General features: G+C 55.4%; 1 protein-coding gene across 3 annotated transcripts in view; it reads left to right on the top strand.

Moving 5' to 3' along the window:
• Nucleotides 1-10,867, top strand: part of CDH22 (cadherin 22) — a 122,256-nt gene extending 111,389 nt beyond the window's left edge. The window contains exons 11-12 of one of the 3 annotated variants that reach the window (XM_060619634.3): nt 6,512-6,716; nt 9,520-10,867. In XM_060619634.3, the coding sequence (XP_060475617.1) occupies nt 6,512-6,716; nt 9,520-10,324 (1,010 nt within the window). In that variant the 3' untranslated portion in view covers nt 10,325-10,867. Of the gene's footprint in view, nt 1-2,034; nt 3,477-6,464; nt 6,717-9,519 lie in introns of those variants that run through there. The other 2 variants (XM_060619638.3, XM_060619644.3) reach the window with 2 other exon arrangements.
• Nucleotides 10,868-22,355: the final 11,488 nt, after the last annotated feature.

The raw sequence follows: 22,355 nt of genomic DNA, 5'->3' as shown, positions 1-22,355 counted from the left end.
GGGTTGGCCAGAGTCCTGGATGGAAAGAGCCCCGGGTCTGAGTGAGGATTGAAATAGCCCACGTGCACACACTCCCACCCTTCAGTTTAAAAAGCTCTGTGTCCCACTCATGTTTCTCTTTGCCTCCTCACGGCCGTCCTGGGAAGTGGGAGGTGGTTTTCTTACCCCTCCTCCTATTTTGCCCCCTGTGTTAAAACGGAGACTCTAAGAGGAAAGGGGCCGGGGGGCCGGGGTGGCTCAGTCGGTTAAGCATCCGGCTTGGGCTCCGGTCATGACCTAGTCGTTCGTGAGTTCTAGCCCCACGATGGGCTCTGCTGTCACCATGGAGCCCGCTTCAGATCTGCTCCCTCTCTCTCGGCCCCTCCCCCGCTTACGCGTCCGTCCGTGCTCTCTCTCTCTCTGTCTCTAATAAACATTTAAGAGAAGGGGACCCACCCAGGGCCATGCAGGGAGTCAGTCAGTGGTGGGCTGGGATTCCAAGCCACCCCTGTCTCAGTTCCAGCGCGCTTCCTGCTTTAGCTCACTCACCACCTTGCAAGTGATGGCCCAGCCTGAGCTGATCGCGCTGTGAGACATCCCTCAAGAAGCCTCAGTCTGAAACTTTGGGGAATGAGCTACGGGAGGGGGACTGTCAGTGCGCTGGGAGTGAGGTCCCTGGCCCAGGCTCAGCCAGGGGCTCTCGGTGCAACCCCAGCAAGGTCTGCACCTCCCTAAGCCTCTGTTGTGTCATCTGCAAAATGGGGCTGAAAATGCCTGTCCTCACCCTTTAGCTCGGCTGAAGGTGGCTAGGTGGTCCCAACGAGATGAGGGTTACCAAGGTATATTGTCAGTACCCAGAACGTGTCATTTCCTGCTTTCAGCAATTATTTACTGAGCGCTTATTGAAACACGGTGCCTATGTATCAGGCACTATTCTAGGGCCTGAGAATACAGTGGCAAACAAGACGAAACCCCTGCCCTCATGGAGTTGACCTTCTGGTGAGGGGAGGTAGAAAGTAAACAAATAAATAATATGTCGAGCATGCTAAGTGGCTGGAACGTGGATCATGCAATCTCCCCAAGAGTCTGGACCTTGTTTTGTTCAGTGCTGGGCCCCGAGTGCCTAGAGCAGTGCCTGGCACATAGTGGGTGTTCAATCAAACGTGTTAAACAAAACGGGGGAAAGTAAAGCCAAAACAGGGGAAAGTAAAGCCGAGTAAGAGTAGAAGATATCTTACTTTTTTTTTTTAACGTTTATTTATTTTTGAGACAGAGAGAGACAGAGCATGAACGGGGGAGGGTCAGAGAGAGGGAGACACAGAATCCGAAACAGGCTCCAGGCTCTGAGCTGTCAGCACAGCGGGGCTCGAACTCACGGACCGTGAGATCATGACCTGAGCCGAAGTCGGCCGCTTAACCGACTGAGCCACCCAGGCGCCCCGAGTAGGGGCTATCTTAAATAAAGGGGTCTAGGAAGCCCTCTCTGAGGGAATCAAGAGTGGTGGAGATCTAAAGGAAATTAGGGAGTAAGTCATGCTGATAACTGGACAAAGAATGATCCAGGTAGACAGAACAGTAAGTGCAAAGGCCCTGAGGAGGCAGCAGGCCTGGGATGTTCAAGGAACAGGAGGCCTGCGTGGTTGGAATGAGGGGGTGCCAGGACTAGGAGACCAGGCCATGTTGATTCTTTCTGACCCTGGAACATCTCTGGGATCACCCCTGAGACCTTTACAATGCTTCCCTCCAAAAGAAGGGACCTCAGTGGTCTCAGAAGCCAGACCTTCTGTATTTCCGAGAGTCATATTAAAAATATCTCACAACCAATCAAAAGGGACACTGACCATAAATAACCTGGCACGGGACCCTAGAACCCCTGCTGGGCCCGGCTTCACCCCCTCAATGGCTTGACTGTGCCAAAGTTGGGGGTGAGCATGGGGAAAAGGCTAAGGCAGCAGGGAGGGACGTGGGACACTCAGAGTCATAGCTATTTAAACCTTTCTAGAAGTATTTCAATATTTTAACAACTGGTACTGCCTTGCCTGCTCATTATTCCAGTGGTATCCTGAGTTGGCCCCGGGAGACACAAATAGGCCTGGCTTAACCTCATCAAGTTCACAAGTCTTTCCAACCCAAGGGGCCTAAAGTTCTGTCCCAACTGCCTCTCTTTGATGGGGAGCCGCCAGGAGCTCCCATCCGGCGCAACCACCTGGTGTGAGCTCCAGGAGAAGGGTGGCGGGCCATGTGTTGAGCTCAGCACAGCCGCTGAAGGGCTCCTCCGCCAGCCCCCTAGCCCCTTCCCACGGCCTGCCAAGCCCCCTCCTCCTCACCGTATAAATATCCTGGGTGACAAACAGCTACCCCAACCCATCTGTTTCTTTGTACACATTTGTAGCCAGTTTGGAAACGTGATTTATAAATATTGCTTTCCCAGCCAGGGATTGACACTGATGTATGTCAGGCCAGATGGATGGATACGGTGCTGGGCGTAGATCCTGTTTGGAAGGGTGGGGTAAGGGTCTGGGGTGGCCAGTGACTTCCCCAGGTGAAGCCAGCCACTGCCCAGGAGGGCAGCTCAGGAGGTTCAGGGATGATGCCCAGGGATTCCCCTTTGTCGAGGAGTGGCAGGGACCAGAGCTCTCAGACCATATGGCTTCGTGGCCAAAGACAGCAACCCTGAGAAACAAACATCTCTCCCCTCCTCTGTTCTTGCTTGGGAATTTGAGGCTGAGCCAGAGCCAGGCACTCATTTTTCAAATCTGTCTACTTCTCTGTCCCTCTACAACCACTATCCTCTCACACCTAAAACACACAGTGTCTTCCTGACTGATCTTCCACATCCACTCGTGTTTTAGATTAGAAACTCCCTTGCCCCACACATAGGCTCAGCAAGGGCAGGGACCATGTCTATCTTGTTCAATGCTGTATCCTCAAGGGCTAGACTAATCCTGGCATACAGAGGGTGCTCAATTAGTATTTGCTGTGGGATTAGTCCCTTCTTTGCTTAAAACCCACCAATCAGTGACCTCCTGCTGCTTTTAAGAAAATAACCCCAATTCCTTACAACGGCCTCTAAGACTTCCCATGAGGAGCCCTGCCCACCCCGACTCCCAGACTCACTTTGATTCACTCTAGCCACTCCTTCATCCCTCCAGTCACAAAGCACTGCTTTAGTTCCTTGAACATCTTGTGCTTCTTCCGACCTCAGGGCCTTTGCATGGGCTGTTCCCTCTCCTTGAACTCATCATTCAGGGCTCAGCAATAATATCACTTCTTCCAAGAAGATCTCTCTGACCTCTGAGACCAAGTCAGGTCCTCCGTTAGGTGCTCTTCCTGTACTTTTTCCTTCTTAGCACTCACCATGGTTTGTAATTGTAGACTAAATTGTGAGTTTATTTAATTAACATCTGTTTCTCACAGTAGGATCTGAGCTCAGATCCAGGACTATGACTGGTTCAGCTCTCCATTGTTTTCTTCCAGCGACTAGTAGGGTACTAGGACATAGTACTTACTCAGTAAAGATTTATTGGATGGATGGGTGGATGCAGGATGGATGGGTGGAGGGATGGAGGATGGATGGATGGATAGAGGATGGATGGATGGATGGATGGAGGATGGAAGATGGATGGATGGAGGGTGGATGGATGGATGGGTGGGTGGATGGAGGATGGATGGATGGATGGATGGATGGATGGGTGGATGGATGGAGGATGGATGGATGGATGGATGGATGGGTGGATGGATGGATGGAGGATGGAAGGTGGATGGATGGAGGATGGATGGATGGATGGATGGGTGGATGGAGGATGGATGGATAGATGGATGGATGGATGGGTGGATGGATGGATGGAGGATGGATGGATGGATGGATGGAAGATGGATGGATGGATGGAGGATAGATCGATGGATGGATGAAGATGGATGGATGGATAGATGGATGGATGGAGGATGGATGGATGGATGGAGGATGGATGGATGGAAGATGGATGGATGGAGGATAGAAGATGGATGGATGGAAGATAGATGGATGGATGGGTGGGTGGATGGAGGATGGATGGATGGATAGATGGATGGATAGAGGATGGATGGATGGGTGGATGGAGGATGGATGGATAGATGGATGGATGGGTGGATGGATGGAAGATGGATGGATGGATGGAGGATGATAGATCGATGGATGGATGAAGGATGGATGGATGGATGGATGGATGGAGGATGGATGGATGGATGGGTGGGTATATGGAGGATGGATGGATGGATGAATGGAAGATGGATGGATGGATGGGTGAATGGATGGAGGATGGATGGATGGAAGATAGATGGGTGGGTGGATGGAGGATGGATGGATGGATAGATGGATGGATGATTTAATGGAAAATATAGCTATGCCACCAATTCACGGACTAAATTCAGACAAGTCACTTCTCTCTGAGCCTCAACTCCCACGTGTATAAAATGGGAATAATGTCACAACACTTGGTGGCTGTGATGATTAAACATCACTATATATTTCGTGCATCTACACAATCCTTGATGCATAAAAAGCATGCAGTCAGCACAAAGGAGTCCCACATCATTTTCTCTTCCTCATCTTGCTCTCGAGCCTCCTTTCCTCCCCTGGGGAAGGCAGATATTTTCACAGCCGGGGGTGATTCTCCCTCTGACGGGGAGGCTGGAGTCGCGGCAGAGCTTGAGGAGCTGATCCGGGACCACCAGTGACCTTAAACGTGCAGGTCATGCAAGTGTCATTCTTCGAGTCTGGCTCAGTGCCAGGGGAGAGTCAGGCACACGCGAAGCTAACGCCACGTGACAAGTCCTGTAACAGAAGTGTGCGTGGCACCTGCATAGTCAGAGCAAGGAGGGACAAGCCATAAATCCTTCCTTTCCAGGGAGGCAGAGAAAGGAGGCCACGGAAAGGAGGTGACATTTAGCTGGAGCATGACAGATGAGGAATTTGCACAGGCAAGAAGGTGGAATGGGCCCACCCAGAGAGTGGGCACGTGGGCCGCGTAGGGAACAGGGGGTGGGGCACCAACGACTTAGCGGCCGGCAGCTACTGAGAATTTCTCTGTGCCGGGACCCATTCTAAGGGTTATTCGTGAATGTCACCATTTACCCTGCACACCTCTGTGTTACCATTTTCCTCGGTTACAGATGAGGAACCCGAGGCCCAGGATAGCTTAGTGAGCTGCTGAGCTGGCAAACGATCGACTTGGCATTATTTTGTAACATTTTAGTGGAAACTTGAAAATATGTATAAAAGTAGATAGAATCTCCTGAAATCTCCTCATCCCATGAGCTCCGACCCATGATCCATCTTGTGAGAGCTGGGTCTGTAGTTCATAGGTGTGCTCAAGGTCACAAGCCAGCGCTTTTCTCCTGTATCGTGCCCACGATCGGGGGAGGCCAGGACTAGGGGACTGAATTGGGCTAACTGGGGCCACCAAGCCAGGGAAGGCACCCAGACTGCTGAAGTCTGAGGTCAGAGGGGTTGGCGGGAAGACTGTGGGGGCAGGGAGAAGGACGCAGGAGTGAAGCCTGGGCCCTGGGCGGGAAGGCAGGGCCCCCTTGTGTGGGGCTGGCTGCAAAGGGCGGGGGCAGCAGCCAGCCCGGCTCTGAGTGCTTCTGTGTCACTGCACTGACGGCCATCAAGGTGATGGAGGCTCAGGGATGGCCTGGCCCGTACAGGAGAGGGACGGAGGAGGCAGGAAGGGCAGGAGAAGTGGGCACCACCTACCGCGTGAGCCCGCGCTCGGAGGCTCGAGCGCCACCGCCGTCCTGCCTGGCATCCCCAGGAACCGGCTGGCGTGGTGCAATGACCACGGCTGGTGTTAGTTCGCTGTCCTCTGTGGTAGAAAGGAGACCTTGGTGCACTAGGGTCCCCTCATCAGGCCCCAGGGGCCAGGTCCCAGCCCTCCAGGCTCAGCCACTTAGACTCCAGCCAGAAAGAGCCCTCAGCCAAAGCCCGTGCTGGAGAAGACTAGTCTTCTCTGTGACCCGGGACTTGTCAGGGCCCAGCAAGCCACAACCCAAGGACCGCGGGGCCCCAGGGTCAGGGTGCCTGGGTGTCCGGGGTGGAACAAAAACAGGCTGTTGAGATGAATGAGGGGAAAAAAAAAAATGACATAGCCAGGGACAGGACCTTGGCCCAGCTGGGGACAGAATCTTGGAAAAGCTGGGGACAGGACCTTGGCACAGCTGGGGACAAAACCTTGGAATAGCTGAAAACAGAATCTTCAGACAGCTGGGAATAGAATCTCGTGACAGCCAAGGACAGAAGCGGGGGCTATGTGGCTGGGAACAGGATCTTCGGGCGGAATTGGGGGAGCTGGAGTGGGGGGAAGGATCCGCGGGCCACCTGGGAGGCAGGAGCTTGGGGACACAGGGAGGCAAATCCCGCGGTGGCATCAGGAGGTGGCCGGGACGGGGGGGGGGGGGGGGCTGACCCCGGACCCCGAGTCGCACGCCCCTCCCTTCTTCCGGAGCAGACAACACAGCAGCGGTGCACACACAGCACATGGGCTTCAACCGGCAGGAGCAGGATGTGTTCTTCCTGCCCATCCTGGTGGTGGACAGCGGGCCGCCCACCCTGAGCAGCACGGGCACGCTCACCATCCGCATCTGTGGCTGCGACAGCTCCGGCACCATCCAGTCCTGCAACACCACAGCCTTCGTCATGGCCGCCTCCCTCAGCCCAGGCGCCCTCATTGCCCTCTTGGTCTGTGTCCTCATCCTGGTCGGTGAGTCCACCCACAGCCACCCCCCCGCCCCCTCCCCCCGCCCCACTGGCCTTCACCCTGAGGCCCTGGGTTTCCTTCCTAGTCGCCCCCACGGGGCCTCAGCTGCCCCTCCCACAAGGAAGGGTGGCCCGAATGACAGGCTCCCGTGACAAGTCTTCTAAGTACGCGGCAGGCCCCCCACCAGCTCCAGAAAGTGTCGACCCCCACCCGTGACCACTTTCATGCTAGCCGCCCTCTACACAGCCCAAATTCTCCCTAAAATGTTTAAAAAACCAAGCATCTTATAAAAATATGTCCATTGCCCTAGGACTTTAGAAAAAAGGGCTCTTGTGAAACTCACAACCACTTAGCCGGCTATCGTCCCCGTTTTTCAGATGAGGAAACTGAGGCCCCTAGAGGTTAAGTGGCTTACATAAGGGTACGTGGTCTTCTGACTTGAAATCAGGCCTGCTCACCTCGTGTGCCTTGCTCCTTTAACGACACCACCTGCTACGAATCGCAGTTGGGACAAACTCTTGGGGCAGCTGGGGCAAAATCCGAAAGACATTTAGTGGAAGCAAACTCTCCTCCTGTAGCAATCCTATGGGCAGCCAGGGGAACCCACCTGGTGTCACCAGTGAAGAGGCCAAGTTCCGGGAGCTAAGGGGGATCCCAGTGGCCATAATGCCACCACTTTACTGTCGCAGCACAAAGGCCTCCCCTCAGCTCTGGCCGCTGGACTTCGCCGACCAGCCAGAGCTCCAGGAACTCGAGCGCGGTCCAGATCGCAGACACCAGCTTGGCCCAGTTCCCCGGGAGATGTCAGCTACCCACCCACTGCCACTGGCGTGGCCCTGCCCACCCCCTGAGAACCTGCCTGCGGCCACGCTGCTCCTCCCCAGCCCCCACCCCTCCCTGCAGAGGCCACCCCTCCTAGCTGGGAGGCCGCCCCCCCCTTGTCTCCCCTCCCCAGCCCATGGCTCAGAAACCCTTTTTCCAGAGGGTGCACTTTACAGCGGTTTCATTTTCCGAGGCAGTGCAAACAAATTTCTGCCTAATTGCCCACAAACGAAGAAAGTGCACATCAGTGCTCTAAAGGTGACGGGCGGAATCGCTGATCAGGCCTGGCACATCTGTTGCCCGCTGCCCGCGCTCCCCACCATCTGCTCTCTCGGGCATCCCCCTCCGCCTCTCCCAGCCTCCGCTCCGAAAGCCGTCCATCCATCTTTCCCACTTCTCTCCTGACACCTTCCCTCCCTCCGGAGCTGTTCCCAGGCCCTACCCCCTTCCCTGTCGCGCGCCACCTTGTTAGGTCGTGTGCGGGAACCCGGCCCCATGGCCCTAGCAGCTGGCCCGGCGGGAGATGTTAGGCACAGCAAGAAGAATCCGGAGCCTGGCGTGGTACCCAGCGTGGGTGTCTCCATCCACCTCCTCACCTACCCATTTAATTCTCTCATTGGTTCATCGGCTCCTTATTTATCCATCCAGTGAGTCCCCCCGTGTGCTAAACTATTGTGGGCACTGGAATCCATCCGTGAACAAAAGAAACAAAAAGCCTGAAGTAACTGCAAAGTTACAGTAGCCATCAAGGAGACGGGGGAGACTGAAGAAGGGGAAAGATTATTTCAAGTTTGGACGTGTTAAGTTTGAAATTCTCTGGGTCGACCCAGAGGACTTGCTCAGTAGGAAATTGGGCATACAATCTAGATTTCGGGGGAGAAGTAAGTCCGAGCCCGGGGTCTGAGATGGGGGGGGTGGGTATCAGCCTCCACGTGGAATGCAAAGCCAGCAGATCGTACAAAAGCACCCAGACAGGGGTGTGGATAACGGGTCAAGGACTGAATCCTGGGACATACGATGTTAAGGGGTCAGACAGGCAAGGAGAAACCTGCTTAGAAGACCCAGAATGAGTGCTCGGTGAGGTGATGGGGGCGGGGGAGAGAATGTGGAGTCCTGGAAGTCAAGGGCACAAAGCAGAGTCATTGTCTCAGCCTTATTACACGCACCACGTCTCCATCCGCCTCTTCGTTCAGTCATTCAGCCAACAAGCACACTTCAAGGGGCTGACCGCCTGCCTGGAACCAGGCTAGGGGAACGCTCCCCAGGTCCCGGAGGGGAGTTTAGAGTGTGTATGTTGAGGTGGCTCTAACTGCCAGTAGATCTAGGACAGGACCCGACAAGCCACATTTCCAGCAAGTTCGAAGGAGCTACTGATGCTGCTGGACCAGCAAGTGGGCTTTGAGAACCCCTGCGACAGAGGGAGGAACGGCTCACCAGGGGAGCTTGGGGGTGAAAGCTCTCAACCTGGCTGGCCTGGAGCTCTTGGGGAAGGGCTCCTGCTGGAGACCATCTTGACCTGAGACCCAAAGGGCTAAGCAGGTGCTCCCCCTTCTGGAGGGCCAGGGTGAAAAAGAGCTCAGGTTCAACACATCTTTCATTCCCCCAGTCCCATCTGCCCCGTCAGCTGCCCCCTTTGTACACCCCACCCCCAGAGCCTAGAGACGTCTCAGGTTGTATCTCCCTAGAGTTGAGGATGGAGACTTCAGAGGTTGGGTCCAGCCCCCAACACCCATGAAATCCCTTAACACCGCGGCACGGTGGTCTCGCCTCTATTTGCACGCCTCTCAAGATGGGTAGCTCGCTACCTGTCCTCCTAGCCAGCACAGTTCTGACCGTAAGAAACGTCTTTGTGCACAGAAATCTAGGAAATGTGCACCAGTGTCTAGGCTGGGCCAGCTCCACTGGGATGTGAGGGGTGGGGGGTCCCCCGGAATGCCCCGGGCGGGCCTCGGCCCTCACTCGCCCCCTTCTGTCTCCCTCGCAGTGCTGGTGCTGCTGATCCTCACCCTCAGGCGCCACCACAAGAGCCACCTGAGCTCGGACGAGGACGAGGACATGCGGGACAACGTCATCAAATACAACGACGAGGGCGGCGGCGAGCAGGACACCGAGGCCTACGACATGTCGGCCCTGCGGAGCCTCTACGACTTCGGCGGCGAGCTCAAGGGCGGCGACGGGGGCGGGGGCCCGGGCGGCGGCGGGGGCGCGGGCAGCCCCCCGCAGGCCCGCCTGCCCTCGGAGCACCACTCGCTCCCGCAGGGGCCGCCGAGCCCCGAGCCGGACTTCTCGGTGTTCAGGGACTTCATCAGCCGCAAGGTGGCGCTGGCGGACGGGGACCTGTCGGTGCCGCCCTACGACGCCTTCCAGACCTACGCCTTCGAGGGCGCGGACTCGCCGGCCGCCTCGCTCAGCTCGCTGCACAGCGGCTCGTCGGGCTCCGAGCAGGACTTCGCCTATCTCAGCAGCTGGGGCCCGCGCTTCCGGCCCCTGGCCGCGCTCTACGCCGGCCACCGCGCGGACGACGAGGCCCAGGCCTCCTAGCGCCCCCGTCCTGCCGTCGGGGCGCGCCTCCAGGCCCACTGAGGGCCCGACGGGGCCCCGGGACCCAGCATTTCCCCTGCTCACCCCCTTCCCCAGCTCTCCCAGCCTCCCAGGGCGGCCGGACGGGAGGGAGGACTCGTTGGGGGCGGACACCCCGACGCCCCCGCTGGCCCCCCACCTCCCCTCCCAGGGGGTGGGGTGGGGCAGCTTTTGCCCAGACATACGGGAATTACCACCAACGTCATTAAAACTGCAGCGAGACCCGGCACTGCGTGGCTCTGGGGTGAGAAGGGGGGATAGGGCCGCGTTGCTGGGTGGAGAAGGGGGTGGGGGCTACTCACTCCTGGCAGGTGAGGGAGGAGGGAGGACGCTGCCGAGGTGTCCCCCCTCCCGGGTCTCCCCCATCGGAGTTAAGAGAGAAGGAAGGCTGTTCATTTACTAAGCGCCTACTGTGTGCTGGGACACTGCAGAGACCATCTGTTTTCACAGAAACCATGAGGTGGGGCCCTGCAGGTAACAGAGGGAGAAGGCCACCCAGAGAAGTGGCTGTGACCTGTCCAAGGACACCTAGCCAAAACGGTGGAGCCTCTGGCACTTAACTTACCAAGCTGCCTGGCCTTGGGCAAGTGACCTAACTTCTCTGGGCCTCAGTTTCCTCCTGTGTCACATGAGGCTAATAACAGAACCTACCTCGAAGAGTCCTGAGGATTAAAAAAAAGGGTTCGTATGTGTCACGTGGTTAGGACAGTGCCTGGCACATAGTAGGTGTTCAATAAATGTTAGCCTTTGACGCTACTGTTACCTTTGTCGTTATTAGAAGCCCACCGCGTCTGCCTCCCCTTATGGCTCTCTGTGACCAGTCACCCTCCCCCTTTCCCCAACATCTCCAAGGGAGAAGAAAATGGTCCCAGCTGTTGGCTCTGCCCCTGCCCTGAGTAGGGAATAGGGACATTCTCAGGGACAGTGGAGTCTTCCAGAGTCTCAGGTGGGACTGGGAGAGAGAGGACCCCTGGCAGGGGTGCCGAGACGAGAAGCTGGGCAGCTCTAGGACTTGGGTGAGGTGAGAGGGCTGGCAGGGGGTGGAGGGGCCAGAAGCCACTGGGTGTAATGGGGACCTTATTTGTTCGGTCCAGGAGCCCATTAGTCTCCCCATTCATGGACCCCAAGTTAAGAACTTCAGGGCTAAGTCGTCTTTAAGAGCCTCCAGCTCTAAAACCATTTGATTGGTTAATTGTCCTCCTGCCCCACCCCCAAGTGATTCATTCATCCCGCATTGATCAGTTGTAAATTCCAGCCCTGCTAGCTGGGCAGCCTTCATCAAGGTCCTCAACTGCTGAAGCCTCAGTTTACTCATATGTAAAATGGGGCTAATGATAGCTCCTCCCTTAAAGGGTTGTTAAGAGGCTTAAAGGAGCTAATGAATGTTAAGCTCTGATCCCAGTGCCTTCCTGACGCCTTGCAAGTGCTCAATAAATGTTCATTAGCGTTTTTTTTTTTTTTTTAACTCTCCCAGGGAACATTCATTGATTCCCTCCACATTTGCCAAGGTCCACTGTGACCGATCCAGAGATGGTCATTCTGTCCTGAGTGCCTTATCATTTCATCTAAGTTAGATACTGGCGGCCCCACATCACAGGTGAGGAAACTGAGGCACAGAATGTCGTAGTGCACCCAAGTTTACACAGGTCATAAGTACTTCCTGCCTTCCAGCCAGCCAAGGCCCCACTGGGCCGGGTGCGGTGGGCAGACGCAGCCAATCATAATGCACTTGATAAGAGTTATAGCAGAACTAACAGAACAAGGTCCTGCCAGCACTGAAAAAAGATTGAATCATTTGTGGAGGGCTTCCCGGAGGAGGTGACTCCAGCTGGATCGTAAAGAATGAGATGTACGAGATGACCAAGCAAGCAAGAGCATTCCAAGCAGAGGGAAGAGCATATTCCAAGGCGGTGGTGGGGCGGAGGCCGGAAGCCTGTGGTGGTTCCGGGGACAGTGTATGGTCCCAGGGGCTGGATCAGCGGGTGGAGGAAACAGTGAGATGTGAGGCAGGGAAGGCTGGTTGGAGGCAGGAGGGGAAAGAACATAAAGTCCAGGCCAACAAACCTTCCTCAACTCGAGCATGTCTGCTGATGTCCCTTGAGGGTGGCTCATGGCAGATATAAGGCTGAGTGAGGCAGTCCCAAATGGGGTGGTATTGGGACCCTCCTCCCATGCAGGACACTTGGCCCATGGTTCCCATAGCTCTTCTACAAGTGGGCACGGTAACAGGGCCCCGTGGGGAGACACGCCATCCCCTCCCTCACCCGCGTGTCACAGAATCCCGGTGACATTTCTCAGATTGATTATTGCTGTCTCCATTGTAGTGGGGGAAACTGAGACCCAGAGGAGGGAAGCGACTGGTCACTTGGCCCGGCTGGTACAGGACAGAGCTGGGACAACAGAGGACCCCTCATTCCAAGTCTCTGTTCTTTGCACATGTGCTGGTTGCCTTGACAGAGTCTGACCCTGCCAAGAAAGAGGTTACATGCCCAGAGGGACGTACAAACGGGCCTCCTTGAATATCTTGTCCAAACTCCACACATGGGGGATGACCTTCCCAAGGTCACACAGAGTTTTAAAGATCTTGCCAGAAATCAAGAACATTATTCATTCAGATTCACCTTCTGAGCCTCGGGCTCTACCATTTACCAGCTGTGTGGCTTTGGACATACCATTTGCCCTCTCTGTGCTTCCGTTTCCTTATCCGTAAAGTGCCCACGCTGAGCACTGCTCCATAGGGTCGTGGCGAGGATGAAATGCTGTCATGACTGGAGATACTGAGCCTTTCTCACGTGCCAGGCACTGCCCAAAGCATGTCACGGTGAACTAACCCATCTAACCCCACAACCACCCGGTAAGCAGCCCTCATTTTATGGGTGAGGAACGGAGGCACAAAAAAGGTTGAATACCTTGCCCAAGATCAAACAGCTGATAAAGAGAGATGCCAAGACTTCAGCCACGTGCTCTGGCCCTCGGCACCCGCACCCTCAGCCGCACGCCCAGTGGCCGGCCCATAGGAAATCGTGAACGAGTGGCCTGGACACATCGGGATGTCGCTGCCTGTGCCCCGGGAGAGCTTGCTCTCCGCTCCCTGCTGCGGTCTCTGGCCCGTGGGAGGCCTCAAGCCTCCCGATGATTTCTTCCAATTCCGGGGTGGGGTGTGGAGGCGATGCCTCCCCCGTCTCCTCTGCTTCCGGCTCCTGTGGCCACACTCACCACCCCCACTGGACTCTGAGCCAGTCCAAGAGGGAAGCCCAGTGGGTCCAGCTCCCGCGCTGGGCTCCGCGAGGCGTCCACCGATGCCGAGCATTTCGCGAGCGACTGTTCTGATGAGCTGGGGGGCGCGGAGAAGGGTCCTGTTGTGGAGCACACGGCCTCTCTCGCCATCTGTCTCCCGGGTTCCCACCAAATTCCCCCGGGGGACCTCCAAATCCTCTCCCTGTGCCAGGCAGAGAGCGCGGCCACCCCCCCCCCCCCCCCCCCCCGGCTCTAGGCTCTCCCTGGCCACACCCAGCTCCATCAGGGAGCTCAGAACACAATGAGCGTTCCATTTACCACGTCTGCCCTCTCTGCCAGGCGTCTGGGGAAATGAAAAGAATCGCCCTTTATTGTCATCATCTCCATCCCCGTCCTCGTCACAGGACGGAAGGGGATTCGGGGTCACGAGCAAGAATTGGCATGTAATTGGCCAAGGATTTTAGAAGCAGGGACGTTAATGACCGCGACGGTGATGGTAATGACGGTGACGGTGACAGCCCACTTGCCTGGCGCTTGCTGCGTGCCCTAAGCCCTGTTCTGAGCCCTGAACATAATTGTCACCAGCACAGGTAAAAGCCATGGAGGGTGGGCTCTGTGTTTACTGTGTTCAGCTCATTACGTAAGTTGCAGTGTTGAATTGCAAACAAGTCGGTGATTAGCCCTAGTTTACGGACGAGGGATCCAGCGCTCGCAGAGGAGGAGAGGCTTGCCGGAGGCCACAGAGCTTGTAAGGGCGGGACTGTTGCACACACACCGCCCCTCGATTCTGCCCAGGACCCGGACAGCTCAGATTCGGAGTGGAGTTTTGGGGCTGGGGGCGGAGAGAGGAGCAGCTGGTGAGGAGTGGGGGGGCCCTGCAGACAGATGGCCGAGCCGGGAGGCAAGGTGGCAGTGGGGCCGGGGCTGCGGTGCGTGCCCAGCTCTGCATCTCCGGGGTGTCCTGATGTGCGTGTGTCTGCATGTGGCTGTGTGCACGCACCGGGGAAGTGGGAAGCCAGCACTCAAGCACACAGGTCAAGAACTAACCTCCCGCCTCCCGATTCCGGATTCCGGGGGCCGGCAGCCCAGAGAGCCGGCTGCTGTCCTAGGGGGCGGCTAAGCGCCCGCATCCGTCAGCCGGCCGTCATCGCGGCCCACCCCCGGGTCACGAATCAGCAGCTCCACTTACCTCCTGCCAGCAAGCGCTCTCGGGCCAGCTCTGTCACTGGCCGCTGAGCCTTTGGAAAACGTAACCCTGTCAGCCCTCACTCTGAGGCGAGAGGGTTTACGCTTCAGTGCCTGCACATGAGTGTGGGAACACGGCCGCGTGCCCATGCCGGCTCGTGATGCGTGCACATGTGGACCCCCAGACACGCTCCTACCTGCGTGCACGGTGCAGACATATGCATGCTCACAGCCATGCACACAGAGCGTATCTGCAGCTCTGCAAATGTGGTCACGTGCCCATACACTGCACGTGTACTGGAGGCAAGCTCTCACGTGCACACTCCCATTTGTACACAAACCGTACACACGCCTTCTGTAGCTGTGTTCTCTTACACGCGTGTGCGTGTGTGTCCACTGGTACGCTTCCATCTTCCCCTCCAGGCGTGCACCCATGCACATTCATGACACCCCCACGCAGTAACCCCGCACATATATGCGTATCCCCTCAGACGTGCACATGCACACGAACCCATAGCTCCATGCACACACTCATAGTGCATATGCACCTTTGCGTGCTTGCATAGGAAAGCGTGTATAGGCTCAGGAACGCTGTTACCAACTCTAAACTCAAGCACATAATGCCTATAGATCCGTTTGCCTGCATGAGCACATAAGGCACATGAGTCCGTGTGTACGTAACGAACACGATCTCTTAGAAACATCTAAACAAATAGGCATCTTCCAACAAGCGTTCAGGACCGCACACACGTGCAACGGTATATACCCCCAGGCCGCTGCCAGCCTCCACATGTGTACCTCCGCTTCCAGAATGCAGTCCTCAGGCACCTGACCAGCTCTATCCACGCGTCCCTTCAGGCAGGCCCACCATGGATCACTCACAGCCTCGCCATCTGAACCTAACTCCGCACACAAGCGTGCACACACTCATGTGCCTCTGAAGCCCAGCTCCCCTGTGTGTGTGAGGTCAGAGCCCTGGCACACGGGTGCACACATCCCCCTCCGGGGTGCAGCCTGCCCCAGTCCCAGATTGTCAGGTGTGCTGGGGACAGCAGGAATAGTGCCCACACACAGAAATCGCCACTTGTGCAGAATTGCATCTGCCGCAAACTTCTCATCCGCTGTGCACATGATGATTAACTGTTATTGTGCAAGAGAAACCGGCAAGGAGGGATTCATTAGCGTTATTGTCAGGAAGGACTCCATGGGCTCCAGCGCCCAATTCCAAGGCTGGCTTAACCCCCTGTGTGCCGGGGACACCATGCTCGCAGAGCACGAAGGCCCAGGAGACGGATGGCAGCACCGGGCCCACGCAAGCCAGCCCGGGTGCCGAGAGCACTGGGGAGGGAGTCATGAGTCCAGGCGGCCGCTCCAAGCTCGCCCCTTGTTTGCTATGCAGGCTTGGACTTGTTTCATTCACCAAACCATCTCTCACCCCATGTCACAGGAACACAGAAACACAAAGGCCACAGTCCCTCAGGGCGTGGGGCTTGGATGGAGAACGGCATTCCAGGCCAACAAAACAACGTAAGCAAGGACTAGAAAGCTTGGAGGCACAATAGCCATGCAGGGCTTGTCCAGGAAATGCTGGGCAGGGCAGGTGGAGGGCAAGTTGTAAAGGGCCCAGAAAACCCTTCCAAAGGGCTGGGGCCTTTTCACCGAGAACAACAGAGAACCATAAAAGGCACTTAGGGTTGACAGATAAAATACAGGGTGCCCAGTTAAATGTGTGTTTCAGACAAATAACAAATAATTATTTTAGCATTAGTATATTCTAAACATTGCACAGGACACAACACTAAAACGCTTAGTCGTTGTTCATCTGAAATTCACATTTAACTAGGCACCCTGTATTTTGTTTGCCAAATCTGCCAATTCTATTTATGGATTAGCATCTCAGACAGATCCCCGTGGCTGCAGCGTCCAAGATAGATTAGAGGGTGAGAGGAGAGAGAGAGAGACCCGTGAAGAAGCGAGGAGGTCACAACCTCACCTTCCTCTTTCATCAAGCAATCCCCAATTTTTAGCTGGGCACATAGCCATCTGTTGCGAGGACCACACTTCCTAGCCTCCATCACAACTGTGCATTGCATGGGTCGAGTTGCAGCCAATACACTCAAAACAGAGTTGTCATGTGGCAGCTTTTGGGACACCTCCTCAAAGACTGTTGACCAGGAGCACCTGGGTGGCTCAGTCGGCTAAGCAGCCGACTTCAGCTCAGGTCATGATCTCACGATTTGTGAATTCAGGCCCACATCGGGCTCTGGTGGTGACAGCTCGGAGCCTGGAGACTGCTTCAGATTCTGTGTCTCCTTCTATCTCTGCCCCTCCCCAGCTCGTACTCTGTCTCTGTCTCTGTCTCTCTCTCAAAAATAAATAATAAAAATTTTAAATAAAAAGACTGTTGACCAATGCCTTTGCCTCTTTTTCCTGCTCTTCCTCCTTTCTTCTGGGTGAACCCAGCTGAGATGGCTGGAGCTCAAGCAGCTACCTTGGACCACAAGGACAAAGGCTATACCCTATGGATGGCCAAACAAAGAAGTAGAAGGAGACTTAGTTCCTTTCCACTTCATGGAGCCACCATACCAGCCCTGAACTGCCCCCAACCACACCTGGATTAGATGAGAGAGAAATAAACTTCCAACATGTTGAAGTCACTGTTATTTTTCCTGTCCTAAGCAGCCACACTTAATTCTAGCAGATACGAGAAACTGACACGGGAATCTCAGTGAGAGACATTGAAGCTGAATCTGGGCCAGCAATAGTGGATTTGAGAAATATTTCAGAGGAAGATCTGGCAGGAGTAGGTGTGTATGTAGGGATGGGGGACAGAAGACGTCCAGAGTCAAAAGGTAAAGAAGGTCAGGCTTGAGTGATACGGACAACGGAGCTGGTAATGAGCCAGGGAACTCAGAGAAGCCTACGGTCTGGGATCACAGGAAGTCAGCTTGGTTTGGGGTTGCTGAGTTTGAAGGGGCCTACAGGCCATGTGCCCTAGGTGTGGAAGTTCAGGGCTGGAGCTCAGGAAAGAGGAGGGGCTCACGACCTCTGCTTGTCACCCCCATCTACAGGACAGCTATAGCCATAAGAGTAAGGGAGTCCTGAGCAGAGTGTGGAGTCATGGGATCAGAGGGTCTAGGTGAATTCTGAGAAAGCCTCACGGATGGATGGAGGGAGAGGAGCCATTTGGACCTCAGTTTCCCCGGCTGTAAAATGGGGGCAGGGGAAAGGGGTAACCTAACTGATCCCTAAAGTTCCCTTCTGATCTAACATTCGAGAATTCTAAGGTGTGATCTCAGACCACTTATTTCCCCTCCCAGTGGTCAGTTTTCCCTTTGGAAAATGGGGCTAAGAATAGTACCTACCTCATGGGGTTGTCTGAAGGACAAAGTGACCCACGCTCTTGCCCAGCTCAGCCCTGGCATAGAGTAAAAGGGGAAAAAACCCAACCAACCAACCAAACAAACAAACAAAACATGGCAGCCGTCAGGACGTGGTCACAGGGCTTCACGTGGGCAAAGGAGCACTGGGGATGAGTCTTCTTCCCGCTCCAAGCCCAGAAAGAGTCTGGAGCCCTGGGCTCCTTCGCTGAGACCTCTAGGGGGCCACTGCTATTTGCAGAACAGAGAGCCAGGTGGGGAGAGGGACAAAACGGGGAGAAGACACGCTTACCACTGGAAAGGTGACAAAGCCCAGCCTTGCCAGGAGTGATGGGAGAAAGTGAAGATCCGGGGATGGGAGAGGGGTTGGGAGAGGGGCGGAGAGGTAGGGTTAGCTAGCCCAGAGGAGGGGCTGATAAACTGAGGCCTTGCGAGCTGCGTGCTCTGAGCTGGATCCCCCTGGGCAGAGAGAAGAGGTGCCAGCCAGCTGAGGACCACACGGAAACCTTGAAATGGGTCTTCCGGGAGCAGAAGACGCTGGAAGAAATGCTTTTAACCCCACCCATCCCCTGCATCGGTCTGGTAGGGCTGCTGCGACAAAGCACCAGAAGCCCAGTAGTCTGAACAACCGGGATTTTATTATTTCTCAGTCCTGGAGGCTGGAAGGCTGAAATGCAGGTGTCAGCAGACTTGTTTCCTTCCGAGGGCTGCGAGAGTCAGTCCCCTCTCCCCGGCTGCCTTCTCCTGTGTCTTTTCACACTGTCTTCCTGCTCTGTATGTGTCTCTCTGTCTAAATTTCCCCTTCTTAGGACACCAGTGACATTGCGTTAGGGCTCCACCCAACCCCAGTATGACCTTGTCTGAACGAATCACATCTGCAATGACCCTATTTCCAAATAAGATCACAGTCTGGAGTACCGCAGGTAAGGACTTCAGTGCGTGCATTTTAGGGGCACACAATTCAGCCCATAACATCCCCCGTCTCGGGCTCAGCAACCCCTGTCACCCCAGATCCCTTGCCGGGCTCCCTTTACCGAGGCTGTGTGTGACCTCCACCCTTTGGTGGAGGCTGGTGTGGTCTGAGGGAGGAGGTCTTGGGACCTTGACATGAGCTGGGATGGGGTAGGGATGGGACATAGTTTCCTCTTCTCTTCTTCCTTCATACACCTTGGTTCACTCAGAACCTTATATTTAACTGCAGACACACACACACACGCACACACACACACACACACGCAGACTCTCCATTCAGAGAACACCTCAGAGACCCACCCATATGCACGAAGGTGCACGCACACACACAGACACACACACACACACACACACACACACACACAGACACTCATGCAGAACGCACCTGCTCACAGCCACGGACACGTGCACCGACACAGACCGCAACTCACACGCCTTCCCCAGACACACGGCCGTGTGTTAGCACATCCACCTGGGCACAATGACCGCCACGTTGAGACGGATGTGCGGGGACACGTCTATGACCTCACCATCGCACACGATGCACCTCTGTTCACGTGCCTTCTCATAGGTCTGTATCCCCACACGCAAAGTCACAAAACACACGGACACGGGCATCCGCGTGCACGCGCACACACAGCCCGTCTGCACACACAGGACCTTTTAATCCCGTTGTGGCTGGCAGCTGCTGGCATATACACAGCATCCCTCTGGCCTCACGGCTCACCATTCACTCCCTGGTAATTGGAGGCGATTTCATCTCCACCCCGCCCAGCCAATCACAGGCTCCACGGAGCAGGCAGCAAAGCAGAATGACCCGCCACGAGGGCAGCGAAGCAGAGAGCCCCCTCCTCACTCCCGTGTCCCCATCTGCCTTTGTAGTCGAGACGGGATTTGCAAACCTAGACACGCGCACACACGCACACACGCGCGCTGAAATCCTGAGACTGTATACACACAATCACGTATACACAGAAGCGCACACAATTGCACGCACACACGCAACCACGCATGGAAGCACAGAGAGCACACGACACACAAAAGGCCCCATGAGATAGATGGTGTCTGTATCTACCCAGAGACACACAGTTTTGTGTTCGGTTGGTGTGAATATGTGTACAGCATTCCAGGAGTGCTGCTTATGTGTGGCAACACACAGACGGACAGATGGTGACACCTTGAGGTGGAGGGGACACGTAAACACAGCCACACACAGACCTCGGGCTGTACTGACTGAACATCCCCCCAGGGTGTCTGAGCATGTGACACTGACACACAATGACAATGAAGAGGCGCACAGGCGCAGAAACACGGGCGCAGGTGCATACACGCACGCACACAAAACACACAACGCGCCTTACTGGCCCTCTGCATGTCCCCACAGACACCCGTGGTCCTGCCTGCTGAACCCACAAATGGCCCAGTTCCTTCTGCCCCCACGGTGATTTCCCAGGAGACAGGGAGCCAAGGCCCTCCCTGTCAACCTGCTGTTTGTCACTCCATCACGACCGGTGCGCTGACATTCAGAACCCAGCATTGAGATGATCACGTTTAGCTGTAATGTACCACAGATTGCACTGACATTTGGAAAATATCCCACCTCGGGACCCATTCGACTTCAAACTTCTTTCCCGGAAAAGGAGAGAGATGGCAGAGAGGGGGCAGCGAGGGCCTGCAGTGTTCTGAAAAGGAGCTGCTTCCCAGCCCGGACCCCAGGAGCTGAGACTCTCAGACTCTCCTCCCAGAGACCCAGGGGCACCGGCTGCCCCATCGGCATCTACCTGGGGACAGGGAAGAGGAATAGAGGTCCCCAAGGCGGAGACAAAGTTCCAGACCACACAGCAAGTCTTCACAGACGATCTCCTGGGAGTCACTCCGTCACGTCTGGGGCCCAGGGAGAGCTGCCTACTGTCAGTAGAGCACCTCCTAAGTACCGGCTTTGTTTTAAGCATGTTGCATACGTGACCATTTGCAATCAGAAAACCTCACGAGATAGGAGCTGTTATTGTCCCATTTGAATGATGAGGGACCTAAAGCTCAGAGAGGTGAAGTGACTTGCCCAAGGTCACACAGCCAGGAAAGCCTGGAGCAGCGATCCGAACTCCAGGCTGTCTGACTCCATACCTGCCCTTTATCCACCTGCACAGGGTGACTCTGGAAGATGTGCAGCGGAGTCAGGCGGATGTTGACTCCTACGCAGGCCCTCTCCCTGCCTTTTCCCTTCTCTTCCTTCCTGCCTTCTCCCTCGCATCTCTCTGGCTGTCTCACTCTCCTCTCACCTCCCATCCTCTCCACCTCCTAAGCAGGACCGATGTCCCCGGGATGATGGCACAGTCTGGGATGGCTTCCTGGAAAGCAGGAGGAGGGCCTGAGCTGCACCTGGAAACTCAGAGGTGTGGATGCATAGGATTGACATCTGCAGAATCGATGTGCGAGCCTTGCAGAAAAGCCTCTGGAAGCCACTGCCTTTTAGTAAATGAAATGGCTGGACCCTTCCTAGGTGACAGCTGCAGAGAGCCAGGGCTTGGATGAGGGAGACTTGCCCGGGGTGGCCCAGGCCTCTCTGAGGTTGTGCCCAGACTGAGGTCTGGGCAACAAGGCCATCCGGATAAACTAATGGCAGCCAGAGATGTGCCTACCTCTTCCCTAAAAAGGACCACACAGAGGACCCTGCTTGACTGAACAGAAGTAATGGTGAAAATACAGGCAGTGCTGTGGAAAAAAAAAAAAAGATATTTCAAAGGCCAGGTGAAAATGACATGGTCCCAGGTAGTCCAAAAAGAAAAGGAGAGCCAGGAAGATTGTCTGGTTCTCTGATGGGCTGATTAATCTCCTTAAATAACTTACAGTCCAACTTCCCAAAAGGCAAAAGAAAGTTAGGTTAATCTACTCTAAATGATTCCTGAGCTTCTCGGGGGTGGTAATCAATACGCACACTCTCTCTCTCTTCATAGGTAATTCTCAGTAATTGCAAGAAAGAGGGTTTTTCTGTGGAAAATGACAGTCTAGCCACAGAGAAAATCCCCGGCAAGGGGATCAATTGGCCTCCAGTTGGGGAGCCAGCCCCGCCGGTGGGGGAAGGCGGTGGGATGACCACCATCACATCACATTGTGGACCCCGGTGTCATCCCAAGGTCTGTCTGCCTGCAGGAGTTGTAATTGACTGGGGGAAAGGGAGACCAAATGGGGAGAGCGAACTGAGATCAGTCAGGAGCAAAGCCTCCCTGTGCCCGTGGGTAACGTTGCGGAGAGCATCGCTAGGGCTCAGCACCGGTGCCCACCATTGGTACGAAAGGAGCGCCATCAATGGTCATTAACAATGTCCTTGGGAGCACAACAACACGTAGCACCAATCCCCTGAGGACACTGACAGTGATTTGGGGGCACCATCAAGGTTCATCCTCAGTTCCCTTACAAGTCCATCATCTACACTCTCAGGAGTACCCATCAGTGTCCATCTCCAAAG

This window comes from Panthera onca, chromosome A3 (assembly GCF_046562875.1).
Source record: "Panthera onca isolate mPanOnc1 chromosome A3, mPanOnc1 haplotype 2, whole genome shotgun sequence".
Taxonomy (NCBI): domain Eukaryota; kingdom Metazoa; phylum Chordata; class Mammalia; order Carnivora; family Felidae; genus Panthera; species Panthera onca.
Note: the sequence above shows the minus strand (reverse complement) of the source record. Positions and strands in the feature narration are given on the sequence as shown.